This window comes from Onychostruthus taczanowskii, unplaced genomic scaffold (genome assembly GCF_017590055.1).
Source record: "Onychostruthus taczanowskii isolate IOZ18803 unplaced genomic scaffold, ASM1759005v1 scaffold56, whole genome shotgun sequence".
NCBI lineage: Eukaryota > Metazoa > Chordata > Aves > Passeriformes > Passeridae > Onychostruthus > Onychostruthus taczanowskii.
In genome coordinates this window covers 411,144-423,230 of record NW_024503235.1, presented here as the reverse complement: position 1 = coordinate 423,230, position 12,087 = coordinate 411,144, and the positions used below count along the sequence as shown (strand labels likewise).

Genomic DNA, 12,087 nt, shown 5'->3' with positions numbered 1-12,087 from the left:
GCTGCGGGGGCCGGGGGGGCTCGGCCATATCCCCTCACCCCGTCCTCCCCCCAGGTACTACCACAGCCTCTTCACCGAGTACCTGCCCGCGGGGCTGCGGGAGCTGGTGGACGGGCTGGCCGCCTGCGAGGACATCCTGATGAACGTCCTGGTGGCCGCTGTCACCAAGCTGCCACCCATCAAGGTGACCCAGCGCAAGCAGCTGAAGGAGGGGGTGGCCCAGCAGGCGGGGTGCAGCGATGGGGCTGCGGGGACCCCCCCGGCCCCTCGCTCTGCCCCTGCCCGGGCGGGGGGCACGGCGGGCAGCCCGCGTTCCTCCCAGCCACAGGACTGCCTCAACCAGCTGGCAGACTGGTTTGGCTACATGCCCCTGGTGCCCTCCCGGCTGCGCCTGGACCCCGTCCTCTTCAAGGACCAGGTCTCCGTCCTGCGCAAGAAATACCCGAGCTTGGAGAAGCCGTGAGGGCTCCGGGGTCGGGGCGGGCTCCCGGTGCCGCTCCCGCTGCTCGGAGCCCTCCGGGGGCAGGCTCGCTGCTGACGGGGTTTTACCCGTTATTGGGTTTTTTAACAGTGCAATAAAGGAGGGGGGAGTGTAGGATCCGGATGGTGGCTGTGGGGTGTGGGGGAAGCACCGGGAGAACCGGGAGCACCGGCTTTTGGCTGCTGCAACACTTCTGCCTTCGGCACCCTGGGAATAACCCGGGCAGCCCCCGCAGGCCTGCGGGGAGGGAGAGTCCTTCACCTTCCCGAGAGCAAACAGAGGAGCGATAAGAGCTGTGTGTGACCTCCCTCCCCGGCTCCAGCTGGGTGTCCCGCAGTCCCCGGGCAGCCCAGCACCCCATCGCCTCGCAGCGCTCCCCGGAGAAAGGAAAAGGCGTGTTCCAGCTGGCTTTCCTCCCAGCTGAATAGAAATACGGAATATTAGGTGGCCTCCAAGAGCCACCCTCAGGCTGCCGCAGCCCTGGGTCTGTCCTTGGCTCCCGCCGATAGCGGAGATAACACCCAGAGCCAACATCCCCCCGCGCAGCCCGTGCGCGCTGCTTTATTTGCCGCACATGAAAAGCGCCCCGCGGCGCGGGGGCGGGGGTCAGTCGCGGGGGGGCTGGCATTCCCGGCAGTCCCGCATCTCCTCGGAGTAGCTCTCCACCTGGATGGTGGTGCTGTGGAAGCGGAAGGCGCCCTGCAGCCGGGAGCTCGCCTCCTCCAGCACCTCCTGCGCGCTGGCAGCCGCGTCTGCGAGGGGGGAGGCCGCGGGTGTGGGGGTGCGGGGAGACCCCGGCCCTCCCCGCCCGCTGTGACACCCACTGAGGGAGACGTGCACCCAGAGCAGCTGCTCTGGCACCCCGGTCCCCCGTTGTGACACTCACTGATGGCTCTGGCACCCTTGTCCCCATGTTGTGACATTCCCTGGTGGCTCTGTCCCCCCGTAGTTACACTCACTGGTGGCTCTGGCACACCTGTCCCCGTGTTTTGACACTCACTGTGGCTCTGTCCCCACACTGTGACACTCCCTGATGGCTCTGTCCCCCTGTGTGACCCTCACGGTGGCTCTGTCCCCCTGTGTGTCACTCACTGATGGCCCTGTCCCCCTGCTATGACACTCCCTAGTGGCTTTGTCCCCCTCGCTGCAATACTCATGGTGGCCCTGTCCCCCCTGTGTGACACTCCCTGGTGGCTCTGTCCCCCTGTGTGTCACTCACTGATGGCTCTGTCCCCTGCTATGACACTCCCTGGTGGCTTTGTCCCCCTCACTGCAATACTCATGGTGGCCCTGTCCCCCCTGTGTGACACTCCCTGGTGGCTCTGTCCCCCTGTGTGACCCTCACGGTGGCCCTGTCCTGCTGTGTGTCACTCCCTGGCATCCCTGTCCCCACGTGTGACACTCCCTGGTGGCTCTGTCCCCCTGTGTGACCCTCACGGTGGCCCTGTGTCACTCCCTGGTACCCCTATCCCCCTGTGTGTCACTCCCTGGCGCCCCTGTCCCCCCGTGTGACCCTCCCGGCGGCCCTGTGTCACTCACTGATGGCCCTGTCCCCCTGTGTGACCCTCACGGTGGCCCTGTCCCCCTGTGTGTCACTCCCTGGCGCCCCTGTCCCCCTGTGTGACACTCCCTGATGGCCCTGTCCCCACGTGTGACACTCCCTGGTGGCCCTGTCCCCCCTGTGTGTCACTCCCTGGCACCCCTGTCCCCCTGTGTGACCCTTCCAGCGGCCCTGTGTCACTCCCTGGCACTCCTGTCCCCCTGTGTGACCCTCCCAGCGGCCCTGTGTCCCTCCCTGATGGCCCTGTCCCCACGTGTGACACTCCCTGATGGCCCTGTCCCCACGTGTGACACTCCCTGGCGCCCCTGTCCCCCTGTGTGACACTCCCTGATGGCCCTGTCCCCATGTGTGACACTCCCTGGTGGCCCTGTCCCCCCTGTGTGTCACTCCCTGGGACCCCTGTCCCCACGTGTGACACTCCCGGCGGCCCTGTGTCACTCACTGATGGCCCTGTCCCCCTGTGTGACCCTCACGGTGGCTCTATCCCCCTGTGTGTCACTCCCTGGCGCCCCTGTCCCCCTGTGTGACCCTCACGGCGGCCCTGTGTCACTCCCTGGCGCCCCTGTCCCCCCGTGTGACACTCCCTGGTGGCCCTGTCCCCCTGCGTGTCACTCACTGATGGCGATGTGCACGGAGAGCAGCGGCTGTGCCGCGGTCAGTGCCCAGATGTGCAGGCTGTGCACGGCCTCCACGCCCCGCACCGCCAGCAGCGTCTCCCGCACGGCGTTGAAGTCCATCCCTTTGGGGGTCCCTGCGGGGGCACGGCAGCTCGGGGACGGCCCCACGGCCCCCCCGGTGGGTGCCCCCGCCGCCCACCCCGCCCCGGGGGTCCCTACCCTCCATGAGGACGAGGAGGACGTCGCGAAGGATGGTCAGCGTTGTCCCCAGCACCAGCGCGGAGAAGAGGAAGGTGCAGATGGGATCCACGAACTTGTACTGGGGCTAAGCATCCTCCTTGCCTCCAGCACCCCCTTTGCCCTCCGCACACCCTTTGTCCCCAAAACCCCTTTTCCCCCCTGCAACCCCTTTGTCCACAGCACCCCGTTTGCCCCCAGCACCCCCTTTTCCCCCAGTACTCCGTTTGTCCTCATCACGGTGAGACCCCCCACCGCCACCCCACCCCAAATTCCCATCAGGACCAGCAGGGTGGGCACACGGCCCTGGCTGTCTCACCCTGTGCCCGGCCACCGCCAGGCTGCTGTCCCCGTGTCCCCAGCACCCCCTTTCCCCCCAGCACCCCAGCACGCCCTTTGACCCCTGTATCCCCTTTATGCCCAGCACCCTCTTTTCTCCCATCTTCCCCTTTTCCCCCATCTTCCCCTTTTCCCCCAGCATCAGCACCCCCTTTGCCCCCAGCACCCCCTTTGCCCCCAGCACACCCTTTGACCCCAGCTCCCCCTTTGCCCCTTGCACCCCCTTTCCCCCCAGCACCCCGTTTTCCCGCAGCACCCCCGGACCTTGAAGAAGATGATGTAGGAGGCGACGAGGACGCCGACGCTCTGCAGCAGGTCGCCCAGCACGTGCACGAAGGCGGCGCGGACGCTGGCGCTGGGCGGCTCGCCCGCTGCCCCGTGGCTGTGCCCGTGCCCGGTCTGGTGCAGAGCCAGCCCCATCCTGCGGGCAGGGCACTGCTGACACCCCGGGGCCCCGCGGCCTCAGGGAGGGGACACCCCGCGACAGTGTGGCAGCACGTACACGATGTTGACGGCCACGGCGCAGGCCGAGGTGATGAGCATGACCCCGCCCTCGATGTCGTAGTCACCCGAGAGCAAGCGCTGGGCCCCCAGGTAGACCAGGACCCCCGTCACCACCCAGATGGAGAGCACGGAGAGCAGGGCCCCCAGGATCTCTGCAAAGAGAACCCCCCCCGCCCCATCGCTGCCTCACTGCCGTGCCACCCCCAGCACCATCCCCGGCAGGGCTGGGCACGGCAGGGGCACCCAGCACCCATCCCCGGGATGCTCCTTGCACAGGGCTGGCAGCGCCTCTGCCTTGCCTTGTTCACGGTGCCAGGACTTTGCCAGGGCTCCCCAGGCCCCTCAGGGCACCCCGAAGCCCCTGGGCCACGCGGGGAGGGCACCCCCGGGCGCGGTGCCACCGCGTTACCTGCCCGGTGCCATCCGAAGTTCATGGTTTTGGTGGGGGGCCGTGAGGACACCCAGAGTGCAAAGAGGCTGATCATGATGCTGGCAAAGTCCGTCAGCAGGTGGGCAGCGTCCGTCAGGATGGCCAGGCTGTGTGCCAGGTACCCACCTGTGGACACGGGACATCGGGGGACATCGGGGGGACACGGCAGGGAGCTGGCACAGATCAGCTCACCCCGTGCCACAGGGGGGGTCCCGCTGGGTGTTCTGACCCACAGAAAGCCAACGGGGAGCTCTGGCAGCACCCTCAGCAGGGAACCAGGACACAAGGGGCTCTGGGCGGCCTCTCGGGGTGACCCCACGGGGACCCCAAGGCAGCCGGCACCCAGCACTCACCCACGGCTTCCCCCACCATGAAGAAGAGGCAGATGCCAGCGGCCAGGTAGAGCTTCCTCCTCGCCCGCTGCTGCTGGCCGGGGTGGCCGCCAGCCCCCCGCGTGTGGCAGTGCTGGCCACGCCGTGTCCCCAGCTCCAGGGCGGGCTCCTGTCCCCGCTCCGCGCTCTGCCCGTCCCTCCGCGCAGCCCCCGCGTAGCCCCTGCCGGCCAAAGCGCTGCTTGGGGCTGGGGGGCTTCGGCCGGACCCTGAGTGCTCCCCCTCCCCAGCCCCTTCCCCCGGCCAGACCCCACTGGGGAGCCGCACAGCAGAGGGGGCACGACACCCCCGGCCCCCCCTGGCACCCCCGTACCCGCCTGTGCCCTCGCTCAGGAGGTGCCGCTTCTCGTCTCCGGCTGCCATCCTCCTCCGGGGCCGGGGGGGTCGGCGCGGGTGACCCCGGGCGTGTGGCCGGCGCTGGTGGCAGCCGGTGGCCTTGGCTCGTGTGAAGAGCCGGGATTCGTGTGCAAATCCCGGCTGGAGGAGGGACGGCCAAGCCGGCTGCAAAGCGCCCGCCGAGCCTGCCCCGGGCTGGGCCCCCTCGCCCGGCAGCCGGGGGGCTGCTGTGGTGGGGGGGGGATTGCTCTGCGACCCCCTCCCCGAGCGCCCCCAGGAGCTGCACACCCGGGCTGGGTGCAGGGGGGATGGAATGTCCCCATGTCCCCTCCAAAGGCACGCGGTGACCCCCCCTCCCCGCTTTGGGGAGCCCTCGGAACCCCCCAGTTTGGATCCAGCCGTGTGATGGATGAGCCTGGACCCCCCCTCCACAGCAGAGACTCCTGCCCGCCCTGGGTGAGCAGCGTTAATTACGCTGGGGCTAATTGCCCTTGTGGCTCAGCTCCGGGTGCTGCCTCGGTTTCCCCTCGGCCCCCTCTGAGCAGGACTCATGTTTTTGCAGGAGAAAAGCATTTATGGGGCACTTTTGCGTTTAGGATGTATTATTAGCATTTACGGTGTGTTTTCCCATCCAAGGTGCTTTTCTGAGCTCAGTCAGCAGCAAACCAGCAGCTCGATGCCGAGACCATCCCCATTTCGGGGGCTGGCCCAGCCTGGAGCATCCCCAGCCCGCCCGGTGCCACCTCTCCAGCCCAGGGCAAGCTCTGGACAGGACATCCCATCCCCGGGAGATAAATCCTGCCGGGTGCCGACCTGTTACATCCCGGGCGGGCGGCCAGGAGCGGCTGCCAGAGGTGCTAATGAGGCTGGAAATTAAGAGCTGGACCGGAGGTGTCCCTCTGCCACGCCGGCTGCTGGCAGGGACACCGCTGATGGCACCAGCCCGGCAAAGCCATCCCCGGTGCCCACCGCGGGGCTGGCGAGCCGAGAGCGAGGGGCGAGGAAGAAAATAACCACGCAAAACAGCGGCTTTTCTTTACAAAATACACAAATTTCAAATCCGTGACAATTATATACAAAACAAGGGAATTACAAAACGTGCGGAATTGTCCTATTTGCACCCGTATAGAAAAGTGTCCTGTGCTGGGGCAGCTCCGGCTCTCCAGGCTGCCGGGCCCTGCCCCGTGTCCCCCCCACCCCAAATCCGTCGCCGGACATCCTGTGCCCGGGGGCGTTCCTCCCGCGCCGGCAACGTTGCTGTGGCTACAGGGAAGCTGCTGAGGGAGAGGATGGGGTGATCAAGGAGAGCCCAAGCCCCCCAAGCTCCCCCGTGGGTGCTGAGGGTCCTGGCTGGGCTCTGCCCCTTACCCATCACTGTCCTCTCGGGCGCTGCGTTCTCTTCCACCTCTTCTTCCTCCCCATCAAAGTATTCCTCATCTTCCTCTGCTGCAAGCAAGAGGCTAAAGGTCACCAGGAGCCAGCGGGAGAAGCGGCGGGTGTCACCAGCTGGGTGGGGGTCGCTAAGGGGGCGCTGGGGGCTGAATTACCGGGCTCGAAGTCCAGGGCGTGCACGGCCTCGGTGAGGTGCTCCAGGCTCACGGAGAAGGCGTCCATGCTCTCGTAGCCCTGCTCGATCTTGTCCAGGCGACCACCCTTGGAGGCTTCCACGATCCTGGGCAGGGAGAGCACGGGGGTCTGTGTGTGTGTCCCTGTCCCCTCGCTGAGCTGGGGGCACCAGGGGCACCAGGGCAGGGGGGTCAGGGCAGCGCCCCGCTGGCCAAATCCTGCCCGGGGGGTTTGGATCATGGAGATTCCCTCGGTTTGAGCACTTACGTTTTTATGAGCTGCTTGGCATTCTGTGGAGAGAGAGAAAAGGGGAAGGAGGAGGAGGAGGAGAAGAGGGAGGAAGAGGAGGTGAGTGAAGCCACAGCAACCAGCAGGCCGTCCCCAGCAGTGGGACCCCTCGGGGCGGGTCTGGGGGGTCTCACCATGAGGAAGGCAGCCCCCCCGGTCTCCTCGGCTGCCTGGATGGCAGTCTCCACCAGCCGGCTGGACTTCTCCAGCTGCTCCTTGTACTGGCAGATGAGGCTCTGGATGAAGGCGGTCTTGTCCGCCTGCTCCCGGGAGATGCGCTGCAGCAGCTCCGCCTTCTTCTCCTCCAGCAGCGCCGCCAGCGCGTCAAAGCGAGCGCAGAGCTCCCTCTTGGCCGCCTCGCTGTTCTCCTGCGGCGACAAGCGACAAGGGATGCCACCTGCGTGTCCCTCCGGCACCTGCAGCATCCCTGCTCCGCGGGCTCCGCCCCGCTCCCGGCCGTGCCCGGCTAAGGTTTCACCCCCGGGTTTTTTGGGGGGCTCCTTTCCCCGCTTTGCTCACCTCGGTGCTCTGGCAGGAGTCCTCCAGCTGGGAGATGATGGTCTGGATCCGGTCATTCCCCGCCACCAGCATGGAGATGCAGTTGTTCAGCTCAGTCTGGCGAGCAGAGAGAGAAGGAGTTTTAACTCCTGCGGGGACAGGAGCTGCTCCCACCCCAGCCTGGGCTTTGCTCATCCCCAGCTCTGCTCCTCATCCCTCACCAGCCACGGCTGCTCTAAATATAGTCTGTCTCCTGGGCCAAGTCACCCGGGGGCTATTAATACCCCGTGAGCCAGCCCCGCAGTTATTTGTCACTGTCCCAGCCCGGCACATGGCCCGCAGCCCCCCCGGGTCCCCCCCCAGGCACCTTCTGTCCCTGGAAGACGGTTTGCAGAGGGGCCACCTCGCAGTCCTTGTGGGCACCGAAGACTTTGCACATGGAGCAGGTGGGGACCTCGCAGGTGACGCAGTAGATGTTGATCCGCTCGTCCTCGTGCTCCTTGCACATGGGGTGCTCCCCCTTTTTCAGCGGCCTGCTGGAGAGGGTGGCGCGGCCGCGGTGACGTCCCCGTCGCGGTGACACCCCCAAAAACACACACTGGGTGATGTCCCCGCTACAGGGAGGCCCCTGCCGCCACGGTGTCCCCACTGCAGCGCCACCCCAGCCGAGGTGACACCCCCAAAATCAGATCGCTGGGAAAGAGGCCAGATCCTGGCGTGATCCCACAGCTGCTCCTCGGGAGCCACCGGCCTCTGCGCCCCTGCAAACGCCAGTGTGGCCCAGTTAAAGCCACCGTGGCGCTGGGCATGGCAGCGGGTGGCACTGGGGACGGGGGGGCTGCGATCCAGAGGCGCTGCACCAGTGCCTAATTTTAGCCCTGTGCTGCCCGGATTTATTGTCACCCATCGTGTGACCGGGGTGGGGACACCCAGAAACCCCCGGGGGGTCCCAGACGGGGGCTGCAGCTCAATTGTCCCATCCACAGCGAGGAGGGACATGGGGACAAGCCAGCGCTGTGAACCAGGGACAGGCCTGGGCCCCCCAAGCCCCCCCGGCCACCTGCCACGTGCCATCGTCCCTGTCCCCATGGCTCTCACACAATATTTACAGCAGTTCAGGGGATTTGGCCGGAGCCACTGCTCTGCTTCGAGAGCTGTGACCCCTCTGTCCCCCCCAACGTCATCCCTGTACCCACTGGGCCCCCCCAAACTGTCCCTGTGCCCCTTATCAGCCCCGGTGCCTGTTGTCACAGCAGAGCCTGGATTCCTTCCCCACACCTCTTATCTGCCACCGAATGTTCCAGCAAGAGCTGGGGGGCAGCAGGACGTGCCACCACCCCCCAGGGACCTGCCACCCCCCTGGGACAGCCAGAGGCACAAACTGCTGGGAGAATAGGGTTGGGGGAGGAAGTTTTGCTTTCGGGGAGGAAGTTTGGGGTCCGGGGAAGAAGTTTTGGGTCTGGGGAGGAAGTTTTGAGTTGAAGGAGGAAGATTTTGGTCGAGAGAGGAAGATTTTGGTCAAGGGAAGGAGATTTTGGTTGAGAGAGGGAAATTTTGGTCAAGGGAGGGAGACTTTGGTCGAGAGAGGGAAATTTTGGTCAAGGGAGGGAGATTTTGGTCGAGGGAGGGAGATTTTCACTGAGGGAGGGAGATTTTCGTTGAGGGAGGGAGATTTTGGTCGAGAGATGGAGATTTTGCTCGAGGGAGGGAGATTTGAGTCAGGGAAAGATTTGATTTGGGGATCACTAAGCAGACAGACCCCAGTGCAACCTCTCAGCGTCTCAGTGCTGCTGCTGGGGCACGGGAAGGAGCCATCCCCACCTCCCCACGTCCCCACATCCCCCTGCCCCCCCAGGCACGGGCGGCCGTGCCCACCTGGAGCACTCCTGCTTGTAGATGTCGATGATGTTCTCCACCAGCAGGTTCCTCTGCAGCCCGTAGACGCCGTGGCGGTCCAGCAGCACCTCGTGGCGGCACGAGGGGCACCGGAAGCGGCCCCCCGAAATCAGACTGCCCCGGCTCTGCCAGTACGGGTTGGCAGCCTGGGAGGGGGAGACGAACACGGGCAAGGGGTCCCTGAGTGTCCCCACAAGAGCCCGGTGTCCCCCAGGCCGGGCGCGGGGACCCCCGCTCACCTGGAAGACGTCGTTGGCGCACTTGCGGCAGAGGTTGTGCTGGCAGGGCAGGATCACCACGGGCTTGCTGAACATCTCCAGGCAGATGGGGCAGATCAGCTGCTTCTCCAGGCTCTCCATGGGGCTGCCATCCTGCAGGATACCGCCCTGGAAATCCATGGTGCTCTCCCGGCGGTGCTCTGGCCGCCCCTCGCCCCCGCTATTTATGAGTCGCTCGCTGTCACGCGGCTGCCGCTCCCGGCGGTGTCGGGTGTCCCGGGACAGCACCTGTCACACGCTTCTGTGACACGGCGAGGGCCGGTAAACAAGATGGGCACAGGCTGTCCAGGAGGCGCTGCCCGCCCGTGCCGCTGCCCGGGCTGGAGCTGCGGGGTAAACAGGAGCCATGTGCGGCACGTCCCGCCGCCCCAAAACACCGCAGCGGGGCGAGGAGGGGCAAACGGCAGCCCCCCGGGGTCGTCAGGGCGTTGGGGTGGCTCCAGAGATCTGGCAGAGCTGGCCCAGCCGCAGCAGGGGTGGTTTGTGCAGTTCGTGCCTCTCCCCACCCGAAGCGCGGCCGCTTCTGGGGTGCCAACGCCTCGCCCGTGGCTGCCTGAGGCTGGCGGGGGAGAGGCAGCTCCGGGGAGAAACAGCCCCGGCACAGGGATGGCACAGCCATGGCACAGCCTTGGCACAGTCCTGTCACAGCCTTGGCACAGCCATGGCACAGCCTTGGCACAGTCCTGGCACAGTCCTGGCACAGTCCTGTCAAAGCCTTGGCACAGCCCCGGCACAGGGATGGCACAGCCATGGCACAGTCCTGTCATAGCCCTGGCACAGTCCTGTCACAGCCTTGGCACAGTCCTGTCACAGCCTTGGCACAGCCCCGGCACAGGGATGGCACAGCCATGGCACAGCCTTGGCACAGTCCACTCATAGCCCTGGCACAGTCCTGTCACAGCCTTGGCACAGGGATGGCACAGCCTTGGCACAGCCCCGGCACAGGGATGGCACAGCCTTGGCACAGCCTTGGCACAGTCCTGTCATAGCCCTGGCACAGTCCTGTCACAGCCTTGGCACAGCGATGGCACAAGGATGGCACAGCCATGGCACAGCCTTGGCACAGCCATGGCACAGTCCTGGCACAGGGATGGCACAGCCATGGCACAGTCCTGGCACACCCATGGCACAGTCCTGGCACAGCCATGGCACAGCCATAGTAGAGCCATGGCACAGCCCTGTCAAAACCCTGGCACAGGGATGGCACAGCCTTGGCCCAGCCATGACCCAGCCCTGGCACAGCCCTGTCACAGCCCTGGCACAGCTTTAGCACAGTCATGTCACAGCTCTGGCACAGCCCTGGCACAGTCATGACCCAGCTATGGCACAGGGATTGCACAGCCATGTCACAGCTCTGGCCCAGCCCTTGCAGAGCCCTGGCACAGCCCTGTCTTAGCCCTGTCTTAGCCCTGGCCCAGCCCTGGCCCAGCCCTGGCACAGCCATGACCCAGCCATGACCCAGCCATGTCACAGCCATGTCACAGCCCTGGCACAGCCCTGGCACAGCCGTGACCCAGCCATGACCCAGCCACGTCACAGCTGTGGCACAGCCCTGTCTTAGCCCTGGCCCAGCCCTGGCCCAGCTGGGGTTCCAGATCTGACCCAGAAACGGCGGCGGGGGCAGAGGCTGAGCACAGCCCTGGCTGCAAAGAGCCCCGGGCAGGATCCCCGGCTGGCCGGGGGCCAGGGCTGCCCGGGCAGAGCTGTCAGCACGGGCAGCTGCCCCGGCACAGGGTAACCCTACCCTGGCACCCAGGGTCACAGCGGGGACACGGGCTGGGGGCCGCGGTGCCCACAGGGACTGCGGGCAGGGGGTGGGACTGGGGGCAGGAGGTACCTGGGTGCACAGATATGGGGGGCAGGGGTACCTGAGTGCAGAGAATAGGGGGCAGGGGTACCTGGGTGCACAGGAATGGGGTGTAGGGGGTACCTGGGAACACAGGAACAAGGGGCAGGGGGTACCTGGGTGCACAGATATGGGGGGCAGGGGTACCTGGGTGCAGAGAATGGGGTGTAGGGGTACCTGGGAACACAGGAACAGGGGGCAGGGGGTACCTGGGTGCACAGATATGGGGTGCAGGGGTACCTGGGTGCAGAGGAAGGGGTGCAGGGGGTACCCATGTGCACAGGAATGGGGTGCAGGGCTCTGTGAGCACACAGGAACGGGGTGCAGGGCTCTGTGAGCACACAGGAATGGGGGGCAGGGGGTACCCATGTGCACAGGAATGGGGTGCAGGGCTCTGTGAGCACACAGGAATGGGGTGCAGGGGTCCATGAGCACACAGGAACGGGGTGCAGGGCACTGTGAGCACACAGGAACGGGGTGCAGGGCTCTGTGAGCACACAGGAATGGGGTGCAGGGGTCCATGAGCACACAGGAATGGGGTGCAGGGCTCTGTGAGCACAGAGGAATGGGGGGCAGGGGGTACCCACGTGCACAGGAACGGGGTGCAGGGCTCTGTGAGCACACAGGTGTGCAGGGATGCACAGGTACACGGATGAATGGATGCACAGGCACCTGGCTGTGTGACACACGGACACCCGGCTGCACAGGCGGTGTCGGGGTGCACTGACCCCCCTCTCCCCTCCCAGGACACCCCCTCAGCTGCTTTGTGTTCCTTCCGCCCTGGCTCACGAGTGCAGCGAGTGACTGCGCCGGGAGCTCC

At 66.0% G+C, this 12,087-nt stretch overlaps 3 protein-coding genes across 11 annotated transcripts in view; 1 reads left to right on the top strand and 2 right to left on the bottom strand.

Annotated features, from left to right (window-relative positions):
- EXTL1 (exostosin like glycosyltransferase 1) overlaps nt 1–598 on the top strand; it is a 7,961-nt gene extending 7,363 nt beyond the window's left edge. For all 3 annotated transcript variants that reach the window (XM_041417371.1, XM_041417372.1, XM_041417370.1), the window contains one exon: nt 55–598. In XM_041417371.1, the coding sequence (XP_041273305.1) occupies nt 55–463 (409 nt within the window). In that variant the 3' untranslated portion in view covers nt 464–598. The remainder of the gene's footprint in view (nt 1–54) is intronic.
- On the bottom strand, nt 546–5,785 carry SLC30A2 (solute carrier family 30 member 2). Of its 3 annotated transcripts, none has more exons than XM_041417385.1 (7): nt 4,873–5,785; nt 4,523–4,722; nt 4,149–4,295; nt 3,738–3,891; nt 3,500–3,656; nt 2,659–2,984; nt 546–1,233 (listed from the first exon to the last, which is right to left on the bottom strand). In XM_041417385.1, the coding sequence occupies exons 1-7, from the start codon at nt 4,920–4,922 to the stop codon at nt 546–548; spliced, it is 1,722 nt and encodes a 573-aa protein (XP_041273319.1). In that variant the 5' UTR covers nt 4,923–5,785. The 3 variants fall into 3 exon arrangements, with proteins under 3 accessions (XP_041273319.1, XP_041273318.1, XP_041273320.1); XM_041417386.1 differs by having other exon boundaries at nt 967–1,233; nt 2,659–2,793; nt 2,879–2,984; nt 4,523–5,785; XM_041417384.1 differs by having other exon boundaries at nt 4,523–5,785.
- A 140-nt stretch (nt 5,786–5,925) lies between these two features.
- Nucleotides 5,926–9,571, bottom strand: TRIM63 (tripartite motif containing 63). 5 transcript variants are annotated; one of them, XM_041417414.1, is made up of 9 exons: nt 9,383–9,571; nt 9,123–9,289; nt 7,615–7,783; nt 7,269–7,364; nt 6,884–7,117; nt 6,729–6,751; nt 6,443–6,567; nt 6,264–6,341; nt 5,926–6,172 (listed from the first exon to the last, which is right to left on the bottom strand). In XM_041417414.1, exons 1-9 carry the CDS (start codon nt 9,539–9,541, stop codon nt 6,159–6,161), a joined length of 1,065 nt encoding a protein of 354 aa, XP_041273348.1. In that variant the 5' UTR covers nt 9,542–9,571; the 3' UTR covers nt 5,926–6,158. The 5 variants fall into 5 exon arrangements, with proteins under 5 accessions (XP_041273348.1, XP_041273352.1, XP_041273349.1 ...); XM_041417418.1 differs by having other exon boundaries at nt 5,926–6,169; XM_041417415.1 differs by having other exon boundaries at nt 6,264–6,338.
- Between the last annotated feature and the right edge of the window lie 2,516 nt (nt 9,572–12,087).